The sequence below is a fragment of the Triticum dicoccoides genome, chromosome 7A (genome assembly GCF_002162155.2).
Source record: "Triticum dicoccoides isolate Atlit2015 ecotype Zavitan chromosome 7A, WEW_v2.0, whole genome shotgun sequence".
Lineage (NCBI taxonomy): Eukaryota > Viridiplantae > Streptophyta > Magnoliopsida > Poales > Poaceae > Triticum > Triticum dicoccoides.
In genome coordinates, this window is record NC_041392.1 from 427,627,646 (window position 1) to 427,639,326 (window position 11,681).

Below are 11,681 nucleotides of genomic sequence, written 5' to 3' on the forward strand. Positions count from 1 at the left end.
CATTGTCGTCGGGACCCAAATGACTTTTGGTTGGCATTGGCGTCGTGTATCCTTTGCAGTCTTGCATTTCAAACTTCTTCAGGAAATCTTTGAGGTACTTTTCTTGTGATATGAAGATGCCATTGCTTTGCTGACGGATTTGAAGACCTAGGAAGAATTTCAGCTCACCCATCATGGACATCTGATATTGCTCTTGCATCATGTGTCCAAACTCATCACTGTATCTCTTATTAGTGCAGCCGAAGATAATGTCATCCACATAGATTTGACATACAAAGAATTCTCCATCATATGTCTTCCTGAAGAGTATGGGACCCAGGGAAGCACGTTTGAAGCCTTTGCTCTTCAAGAAGTCTTTGAGTGTATCATCCAAGCATGAGGGGCTTGTTTGAGGCCATACAGTGCCTTGTTGAGCTTGTATACCATATCAGGACATTTTGGATCTTCAAAGCTAGGTGGTTGTGGAACATACACTTCTTCTTCAATCTTGCCATTGAGAAAAGAACTCTTCACATCCATTTGGTACAGGAGGATGTTGTGATGGTTGGCATAGTCTAGCAATATGCGAATGTGTCGGATGAGGGGTTCTGGCTAACCCTTAAGGTTCGAACACTGGGGTGCGCGTGAAGTCTTTCCCTCCTACCGATCTACGCTCTAGCTCGCTAAGATCTTGCGGACGAACTCGGCGAACTCGAAACACAGAAAGACACAGGGTTTATACTGGTTCGGGCCACCGTTGTGGTGTAATACCCTACTCCAGTGTGGTGGTGGTGGATTGCCTCTTGGGCTGATGATGAATAGTACAAGGGAAGAACAGCCTCCTGAGGTTGAGGTGTTCTTGTACGTATGGACTTGTGTGTATCTCCGGGTCTCTTCCCCCTTGCTATGGTGGCTAGTCCTATTTATGGAGGCCCTGGTCCTCTTCCCAAATATCGAGCGGGAAGGGAGCCAACAATGGTGGGCTAATTTGAAGGGGGGCAACTAGTACAAGCTATCCTGACAAAAGGTAGTATGCGCCTGTGAAAGGCTCTGGGGTGACACCATCGTGGGCTCCACAATGACCTTCGCCTTGCAGTCCATGGTCTTGGGCTTGTTGCACTGAAACGGCAACCTTTGCCCGAGGCCTCGGTACCCCGTGGCTGCGCTTGCCCCCTTTGCACCAAAGAGGAAACAAGGACGCTGCGCGCGATGGCGTCCGCCTGGCGCCCTCCTGGTGTCGATCGTCATGGCTCACCTCACGAGAGCCTCGCAAGGTTTGCCCCGCCTTGATATCTCCGCTCCTCGTGAGCCTGCCTGGCCAGGCCACTCCAGAGGAGGTCTTGCGTCGTCCGCCTCGCGAGGCTTGGCCCCTCGTGAGGGTCTGGATGCTTGTTGATGAAGATGGGTCGTACGGCCTGCTGGCTCCGCCATGCCGCGGGCCGTAGGCAGGCAAGTCTGGGGACCCCCGTTCTCAGAATGCTGATAGTAGCCCCGGGCCCAAGGTGCACTCGGGCTTGGCTTCACGGTGAAGCCAAGGGTCAAGTTCGGAGCACCACAGGCCCCCAAAAGCCTGCAGCCTTGGTTGACACATGGCGGTTGATTGGACGTGGGCGTCTCCACTTCCCCACGCTGCCTTTGAATCCGCCTGGCTATGCGGCCCCTGCGGCCTACACAGTTATTCTTCCATCGCCACGCCTGGCTCTTCCAATCTCCCTGCTTCCTCGACGCCCTGCTCCGCCTTCCCAATCCGACCACTGTTCCGCCCGCTTCACCGCGATGGCACCGAAACAAGCCGACAAGGGGAAGAAACCTCTATCCTCACCAACTGCGCCTCCATCCTTCGAGCCGGCGCTCAACCGGCCTCGGGTGCTCAATGACAAGGCCATGGGCAAGGTGCGCCCCATGCTCGCCTCTAGCTTCAATGAGTGGGGAGAGACACCGGCCTAGCCTGCGTCTCGCTCCAGCATGGCTCGGGCAGTCACCGAGGTCCCGATCTTCATTGACGCCCTCTAGGCTGGCCTACTTCCTCCCTTCTCCGCCTTCTTCAATGCGGTGCTCGAGCACTATCAGATCCACATGCTCCATCTCGACCCTCAATCCGTGACCCTTCTTGCCGTCTTTGCCTTCGTGTGTGAGGCCATGATGGGCATCACCCCCTCCGTGGCGCTCCTCCGCCACTTCTCGCTGCATCTCACCGGTGCCCGGCAGAGCTCAGGGTGTGTGGGCTTCCAGGCCGTGGCTGCGACGGCAGGCATGGGGAGCGACTTCGAGCTCCCTTCATCCGGGAGCGAGTTCTGCATGCGATGGGTGTTTGTTGATGCCGGCATGCTCAACCCTCTGCTCCAAGCTCCGGTGGGGTCACCAGAGGCTCCCAAGCCCTTGCCTCGCCCCCCTCAGGGCCAGACTGCGGTGGTTGAAGGACCTTGGTGTGACTGCGCCCATAGTGGTGAGGGAGTACGTCAAGCATCGAGTTGCCACGCTTCAGCGGCATTCTCACCCAATGTGGGTGTGACGCCCCCGATTTGACCGTACACTAATCATACACGCAAACGTGTACGATCAAGATCAGGGACTCACAGGAAGATATCACAACACAACTCTACAAATAAAATAAGTCATACAAGCATCATATTACAAGCCAGGGGCTTCGAGGGCTCGAATACAAGAGCTCGATCATAGACGAGTCAGCGGAAGCAACAATATCTGAGTACAGACATAAGTTAAACAAGTTTGCCTTAAGAAGGCTAGCACAAACTGGGATACAGATCGAAAGAGGCGCAGGCCTCCTGCCTGGGATCCTCCTAAACTACTCCTGGTTGTTGTCAGCGGGCTGCACGTAGTAGTAGGCACCTCCAGAGTAGTAGGAGTCGTCGTCGACGGTGGCGTCTGGCTCCTGGGCTCCATCGTCTGGTCGCAGCAATCGGGTATAGAAAGGGAGAAAAGAGGGAGAAAAGCAACCGCGAGTACTCATCCAAAGTACTCCCAAGCAAGGAGCTACACTACATATATATGCATTGGTATCAAATGGAAAAGGCTATCATATGTGGACTGAACTGCAGAATGCCGGAAATAAGAGGGGGATAGCTAGTCCTATCGAAGACTACACTTCTGGTAACCTCCATTTACAGCAGAAGAAGAGAGTAGATGGTAAGTTCACCAAGTAGCATCGCATAGCATAATCCTAACCGATGATCCCCCTTCGTCGCCCTATGAGAGAGCGATCACCGGTTGTATCTTGCACTTGGAAGGGTGTGTTTTATTAAGTATCCGATTCTAGTTGTCATAAGGTCAAGGTACAACTCCGGGTCGTCCTTTTACCGAGGGACACGACTATTCAAATAGATCAACTTCCCTGCAGGGGCGCACCACATTTCCCAACACGCTCGATCTCCTTTGTCCAGACACACTTTCCTGGGTCATGCCCGGCCTCGGAAGATCAACACGTCGCAGCCCTACCTAGGCACAACATAAAGGTCAGCACGCCGGTCTAAATCCTATGGCGCAGGGGTCTGGGCACATCGCCCATTGCACACCTGCACGTTGCGAGGGCGGCCGAAGAGCATACCTAGCAACCTCCATTACAAAGGAAGTTGCATTACACAGTCCAACCCGGCGCGCGACACTCAGTCGCTGACGTCACGAAGGTTTCGGCTGATACCATGACGTCGAGTGCCCATAACTGTCCCCGTGTAGATGGTTAGTGCGTATAGGCTAGTGGCCAGACTCAGATCAAATACCAAAATCTCGTTAAGTGTGTTAAGTATCTATGAACGCCGACCAGGGTCAGGCCCACCTCTCTCCTAGGTGGTGTTAACCTGCCATGTCGCTCCACCACAAAGTAACAGTCGGGGGCCGTCGGGAACCCAGGCCCACCTCTACCGGGATGGAGCCACCTGCCCCTTCAGCCCCCATCTCCGAACAGTATCATAAGTAATGTAACAGTATAAAGTATATAGCATATGCCCGTGATCACCTCCTGAAGTGATCACGGCCCAGTAGTATAGCATAGCAGACGGACAAGAGTGTAGGGCCACTGATGATAATCTAGCATCCTATACTAAGCATTTAGGATTGCAGGTAAGGTATCAACAGTTGTAGCAACAATGACAGGCTATGCATGAGAATAGGATTAACGGAAAGCAGTAACATGCTACACTACTCTAATGCAAGCAGTGTAGAGGAGAGTAGGCGATATCTGGTGATCAAGGGGAGGCTTACCTGGTTGCTCTGGCAAGAAGGAGGGGTCATCAACACCGTAGTCGTACTGGGGTCTCCGGCAGTCTCGGGGTCTACCGGAAAGAAGTAACGGAGGGGGAACACAATAAATAACAGAGCAATCAATGTAACAAAAAGCAAGATGCGGCATTACGTTGTGCTAGGGGTGACCTGACGCGGTACGAGGTGATACCAGTGAAGGGAGGAAACATCCGGGAAAGTGTTCCCGGCGTTTGGCATTTTCAGACAAATGAAATGGAGGGGGACGGTTGCATGTTTGCTATGCTAGAAACGTGTGGCAGACGAACATAGTGTGTATCCGGATTCGCCTCGTCGTTCTGAGCAACTTTCATATATAAATTATTTTCATTCGAGTTACGGATTATTTTATATGATTTTTCAAAGTTTTAATCATTTTTTAAAATTATAGGATTTAATTTAATTCAAATTTCATTTAAAGAATAAATGCTATGGGTACACAGAAGTGTACCCAAAGAGGTGCTCATGAGGCTGCCAGGTGGGGCCAGTTGACTGGGTCAACTGCCCAGTCAGCAGAGGCTGACAATGCGGTCCAGGGGCTGAGTCAACAGTCCGGTCAACATATTGACTGTTGACTGGTCAAACTTGACCAGTCAAACTGCAGGTGGGGCCCACTCATGAGTGACACAAGTCATTATAATTTGTTCAACGGACTAATTAAGTGAATAGGGTCCATTAGTCATGCGGTCAAGACGCTAGCCTAACCACTAATCAATCCCTAACTAAACTCTTATGAGTACTTCACTAAAATGGGTCGGCCTCATCAGGCATAGCGCCAGCTACGGCTCACTGGTGCTTGGGCACACATGTACGCACAGGCGCTCGGCGCCATGGACACGGCCAACTGCAGGCACAAGGGGAGCGCATCAGGGGCGGCCGAGCAGGCACAAGGGGAGCGCATCAGGGGCGGCCGAGAACAGCGATGGGCATGGCGCGCAGGTCGCGGCCAGCAAGCACGGACCACAGTGGGCAGCGACGTGCACACGCAGCAGCAGCGACATCAACAAGGAGCAGCAGCAGCAGGCAACAGCGGTGGGCGGCTACGACAGCGGGCGTCAGCAGCAGCGTTTAAGCCGCGAAGCAGCAGCGCACCTAGCAAGCAGCAGGAGCGTGGCGGCGGACGGCTAAGGCGCGCCCGGCGCTGGGGGCGCACACGTACGCGGAAACTTGAGCATGGCCATGCACGAGGACGGCCGAGCTCGGGGACAACGGCAAACGGTGACGAACGGAAGGAAAAAAGGGGGTCTGCAGAGGAGCTCACCGCGAGCTCGATGGCGCAGTCGAGAAGGCCGGAGGTGGACCGGAGGAGACAAATCCGACGACGAACGGCGGCGGCCGTGGCGGGGAAGACGACCAGATGGCGAGGTTGTGGAGGGATCCAGCTCAAACCGGAGGTTGTAGGCGATGCAGAATAGGCCGGTGGAGCTCTAGAGCATATCCTCGCGGGTCGGGGACGGCTCCGGCCATGGACGCGCGCGAGGCAGCGTGGGAAGAAGGGGAGCGGCGTGAGGGAGCGAAAGAATGGGACGAGCAGGCAGCTAGGGTTTCGAGAGGATGGCGGGGGTGGTCTTATCCACTTGGGGGAGTCGCGGGATGGCCGACACGCAACCCCCGGGGCGGCCATGGTGGCTTGATGTGTGCCACATAGCCCAGTGGTTGGGGGCGCATGATTGTAAACCTAACGACCAGAGTTCGATCCACGTCGGGGACGAATTTCTAGAATTCTCATGAGGGATGCTTCTTCTATATCAATAAATCCGTGGGTGCTAGTGCCCATGGAGTTTCATTTTTTTTTTTTTTTCATTCCCCCTGTTTACTGTACGTGAAGAAGATGTAAACAAGAAGTGGGCTGGGTTTCTTAATGCGATAAAGCCTTTTACTTTCGCGTTCCGTTCACAGCGGCTATCCCAACCGCTCGCGAGCGCGTGTGGATCCACATCAGCCGGACCCGCAGCCCATGTGGCAATTCTCTCCGACCCCACCTCGCATCTTTTCCTAAACCAATACGCCAGGAATACAGAGACCATTCCTACCATACGTATTCAGATACGAGCGGCGGCCCATACCTGTGCTGTGGAAACGACCCCACCCTGTGGGAGGAGCAAACCATTCAAAATTTGAACAGCTCCCAGTTCCTGACTAGAGCTCCGAGATTTCGGAGAGAATTCCGCAAAAGATCTCCCGTCCGGCGATGGATACGCCGCCGCCACGGATGGTCCTCGCGCCTGGATCGTTCACCCAACTACTTCTAAGGTATGCTCAAACCCATTGGCAATCCATTCAAATCTTTGTTCCTCAACGATTCATCTCACATGCCCTCTGGCGGACAGCTTCTCCTCCATCCCTTCCCAAGATCCAAATCTCTGTTGGACCCGGCAAGAAGAACAAGAGTATGTGGGAGAGACGGATTGGATGGAGGGCGGAAACCATTGCGGGGGCGGCATCGACACCGAGGATCAATTTCAGTCCTCTCCCACCATACCAGATCCAACTTCCCCCATCTATGAGGCCGACGGTGAGGTGAATTGTGAGAACGACGATGCCAAGCTCCGCTCGCCAACGCCAGAGCTCGATGGATACACTTGGTCAGGAGATGAATGCTTGGAGTCGCCGCTGTCAGAGCAAACCAACAAGCCAAACCTGGTTCAGTCAGACCAATCTCGTCCTGACCAATGTCCATGGGAGAGAAGGTAACCACATCTGCCGCTTAGGTCTCCATGTTCTTTTCCTTTGCATCCTGTTGAATGCTTTGTGGTTACCGATTACAAGGAGTTGCATACTGCACTAACTTATCAGCGATTACAGTCAACATGGTGGTTTTTTCAGTGAAAGAAACTGTGTCTATATGCAACTCCAATCAATGCAATATTTACATTGCAGTAGAGGAAGCTGGGACTGAATCTGTTTTTTGGACTTTGGATTCTAATCTGGGTTACATACTGAACTTTTTGGTCTGAACCATTTGTAGCTTGTGTGCATATCTCGTTAATCATATAACATTGAGCAGCCATAAAGTTCAGAACTCCATGAACTGGTAACTGCTGTATGTGCAGTATGGTTAGTTTTACATGCGAGGAATTATGGGTTGTGACAGCTTTTTATGGTCATCTAGGACTCCAAATAGCTCTGCAAAAATCATATTGAAACTTAGTCTTTCATGAAAATGCAGATAAGATTCGCCACATAACTCAGTCTTTCCCTGAGAAGTTTACTTTCATTTATGTCAGGATACGTCGTGGGAAAATACCAGATCAGCGGCAGCCTAAACAGGGAAGGGTCTATGTGCTCGAAAAAGCAATGCGTGAATTTGTTCAAAGGAAGTCTGGACAAGTTGTCGCCCCTGAGATTGGAAGAGAGTTCGACTCACTTGCGGAGGCATTTGAATTTTATAATCTTTATTCTTGGGAGATTGGGTTTGGCATCAGATATGGTCAATCTAGGACAAATGCAAAGAAGAGCAGAACCATTCAGGACATCGTTTGCGGCTGTGCGGTGAGTATAGACAGCATCAAGTGATTCTTTGGATGACATGCTTCTTAGCCACTAAAAATACTAATGTTGCGCTACCGTTATAATTTCAGGGAAGGCCAAAGAAAGAAAACACAAAGTCAGTAGCCTGCAACTGCCAAGCCTTGATCAGGCTACACCGCACAGCCGACAATGGATGGTATATACATGATTTTAGATCTGAACACAACCACCATTTGTCCTCATCGTGTGGCGAGAAACTACATTGGCCATCACACAGGAACATTGACACACACACAAAAGATATTGTCAAGCACTTGAGGAGCAACAACATTGGGATAACCAAGGTTTTTTGTGTCATCGCAAGCTTCTTTGGATCAATGGAGAGTGTACCATTCAACAAGAGAGCTCTCAAGTACATGTGCAAGAGGATGAACCAAGAAACTGCAGATGATGACATAAGGAAAACAGTTCAACTCTTCTCTGAACTTAAGAAGAATGACCCAATGTTTGTTGACAGTGTTCTTGTCGACGGCGACAGCAAGATTCAGCCTCTTATGTGGACAAATGGAAGGAGTATATACCAATACAAAATGTTTGGCGATGCAATCACATTCGACACAACATATCGTACAAACCAGTACGATATGCCATTCGGACTATTTGTTGGTGTCAACCATCATTTCCAGAGCATAATATTAGGAGGCGTTATGATGAGGAACGAGAAGCAAGAATCATTTGAGTGGGTATTCAAGGAATTTGTGTCATTAATGGGAGGTAAAGCACCGGTAACTATCCTAACAGGTAAATAATTGGAGCCTCCTAATGCATTTCAAAACATGTAATTTATCTTGTACCTTCATTATCACGTACTGACCATAAAATTCCTATCAGACCAATGCCGTGCCATGGAGTTGGCTATTGCTGAAGTATTGCCTGGAACGAAGCACCAGTGGTGCAAATGGCATGTGCTGCGTCGTGCAAAGGAATCCCTTGGCTCTGTATACACACAGAACAAAGATTTCAGGGATGAACTACACAAGATATTGGAATATATGCTCACTATAGAAGAGTTCGAAGCAGCTTGGGCAAAGTTGATTCAAAAGTATGGTCTTCAGGAACACCCAATGTTGACACAGATATACGAGCTCTGACAGAAATGGGCAAAGCCATATTTTGCAGGTGTATTCTGCGCGAGGATGACAAGCACCCAACGGTCAGAGAGCGCTAACCACATGTTGAAGAATTTTGTACCTGCTGGTGCCTCAATGCACATGTTTGTTAGGAACTACCAGAAACTTCAGTTTGACCGTGATTCAGAAGAAAATTTTGCTGAGAAGAAAAGCCACTTGGTGTGTTTAATGGCCTTAACTGTACTAAATACTAAGTACTTAGCTTACTTTGTCTAACTGTTGGGACAAACAATTCTGACTATAATTTTCGTTGTTCTTAATATAGGTGAGCATAGTGCTCAAGACCGGTTTGCCTATGGAGAGGCATGCTGCGAAGGTTTACACACCTGCGCTGTTCAAACAGTTCCAAGAAGCATGCTTCAAATCTACATCCTACTACGTCGAGAACACTCTGGTCATAAACGATACATATTGTGTCACACACCTTTTTGCAGAGCGGAGAGAGAGCTGGTCAAAAACATCTTACAATGTCAAAGTGCATCAACCTGAGAATATCTTCAAATGCGAGTGTGGAATGTATGAGCATATGGGTTTGCTCTGCTGCCATGCGATCCGGGTAAAATGTTTTCCTTAAAAGGTTATGTTAGAATTTGAAGACCATTACCGAATCTGTTTAAAACGTACTAACTAATGTTTCAGGTAATGGCACACTTGAAATTCACGAAGATACCAGAAGAGCACATCATGAGGAGGTGGACTAAAAATGCATGTGACGATTTACCTGAGCACTTGAAAATATATAAGGGACACAGCCCTATCCTGGAATCAACTACCTTCAGGCATACAACACTTTACACAACAGCTCTTGATATTGTAAGGATGGGTGACAGCAACCCTGAGGCCTTCGACCTTGCAATGGTAAGGCTGTCAGATGCAAGGGATGATCTCAAAGAAAAAGCAACTGAGAAAGATGGCAAAAGACTAGAGGATATACTAGGTAAAGAAAACATTGATATCAACGGGGTTGATGCAGGCGACATTAATCTCAAATCATCAATGATGATAGAATCTCGCAAGAGAGATCGTGGGCGACCTACCAACGCAAGATCTAGGCCAGGCTATGAAGTGAGCAATCCAAGAACCAAGTTTTGTAAAAATTGCAGGGGAAAGGGACACAACTCTGGGAAGTGCCCAACAAATGATGGATCAAACAAGAAGCAGAGGAAAGAACCAAAGTGCGGGAAGTGTGGCGTACTTGGACACATCAGGACACAATGCAACAGAACATTTGAATCATGGTTTAGATGAGTAGCTTAACAAATCAAAGCACTTCGGACATAAACTCAATGTCCTGATGTGTATTGGGAATGTAATGATGATCCTTGAATTCCATATCTTTTTAAACAGACTGCTTGTCAGTGTGACAGCATGTTATGTGACAGATGTTTCATTATTATGTTTGGAAATCTGATTAAGATCATGGAACAAACACAGCTGAAACTAAATGATTGTGCAAAATACAAGTTCTTCCGTTCTGTTCTATGATCGGAAACAACATGAATTGCTACTACTGCTGCTACAATCTATTAAACAATGTTCACACTAGGTGTAGATGAGATATAACACAATGACTCATGGTCATGCACACACTTTCTACAAGATATGTCTTCTAAATCCATCAAAAAACTATTTTAAGGTATAGGCGCTTATGACCTCCCTCTTTATGCCTTGTAATAATGACTCCTCTGGAATTACAACCTCGCCACACACACACACCAAGAAATCCGATGACCTCACCAAGCTGCCCGCCAACTAGCCGGGAGCACCAACCGGTCTAGCAGACCCTCGGGGGTGCACCGCATGCTCGCGCTATAGAATCCATCGACATCTTCTTTCGCATTCCCATCTTTAGGAGCAATCGATACACTGATCTTCGATGGATTAAATTATTTCATGGATTGGATTTCACTTGCCCGTCTATGTTTCCCTTGCGTGTGCTTGGTATACGTGTTCTATAAATGTTTCACTGTATTATTATGTATTCTCTTTTAGTTTTTTTATATGTATAGAGGTGGAATAGAATAACCTGCTTGATGGGTAATGATCATACGCCTATAATGCACTTTTTTCACTTAAATGAATTTTGTAATTCATAGATATTGCAATACTTTATATTAAAAATAAGACAACCAATTTACTTGCTAATTTCAATCCGACTATACAAATCGTAAATTCTTATTGTTCAAGTCAAAATTTCAAGTCTCTTAGTTCATGCTTTCTCGCAAATGGGTTAAAATAGATTATTATTTTCTATCATATTAGAGCTTTCCTATTTTTACATGTCAATGAATATTCTAATGGGAATGGAATTTCATAGTATTTTTTTATGGAAAAAAAATCATAGTATTGAAAGAGAATAGGTCGCAATTCAGATTGCAAATTACATAAAGCCCATCAAGTTCCAAAACCTTTAAAGCACCAATATCAAATAGAGTCATACGAACATCCTTGGCAAAAAAAGGGGCTAGTAGAGCATTGTTCCTTTCGTCAGAAACCCTCCTACAAACAAGGGATACGACATCCTGATTTTGATTCTAAAACTCCTTAGTGTATCTCTCTATCCCGGTATCCTCGCGACTAACACCTTAATCACTATACCTGCCACACGATGTTGGATACCGTAATATTTAGTGGGCCCAGAGTGTATCTCCCCATTGCCGAAGGGTCAAATCTCAGCCTTGACATATTGTGTACCGCATAATATTTCCATTCCACCTCCAGCGAGGTAGCTATCTAATCCGAGTGGGAGCCGGAGCTAAAAGGCCATCCACTCACGTCGATCAAGTT

At 48.4% G+C, this 11,681-nt stretch overlaps 1 protein-coding gene across 1 annotated transcript; it reads left to right on the plus strand.

Annotated features, from left to right (window-relative positions):
• Window positions 1–6,199: 6,199 nt before the first annotated feature.
• On the plus strand, window positions 6,200–10,291 carry LOC119332121 (protein FAR1-RELATED SEQUENCE 5-like). Its single transcript, XM_037605290.1, has 7 exons — window positions 6,200–6,486; window positions 6,564–6,923; window positions 7,461–7,725; window positions 7,815–8,505; window positions 8,596–9,053; window positions 9,160–9,450; window positions 9,534–10,291. The coding sequence occupies exons 1-5, from the start codon at window positions 6,425–6,427 to the stop codon at window positions 8,853–8,855; spliced, it is 1,638 nt and encodes a 545-aa protein (XP_037461187.1). The 5' UTR covers window positions 6,200–6,424; the 3' UTR covers window positions 8,856–9,053; window positions 9,160–9,450; window positions 9,534–10,291.
• Window positions 10,292–11,681: the final 1,390 nt, after the last annotated feature.

Coding starts and splice junctions, on each gene's coding strand:
- LOC119332121 (XM_037605290.1), top strand. CDS start 6,425: ATGGATACGCCGCCGCCACGGATGGTCCTCGCGCCTGGATCGTTCACC. Junction 6,487..6,563: donor TTCACCCAACTACTTCTAAG/GTATGCTCAAAC, acceptor TCTGGCGGACAG/CTTCTCCTCCATCCCTTCCC. Junction 8,506..8,595: donor ACCGGTAACTATCCTAACAG/GTAAATAATTGG, acceptor AATTCCTATCAG/ACCAATGCCGTGCCATGGAG.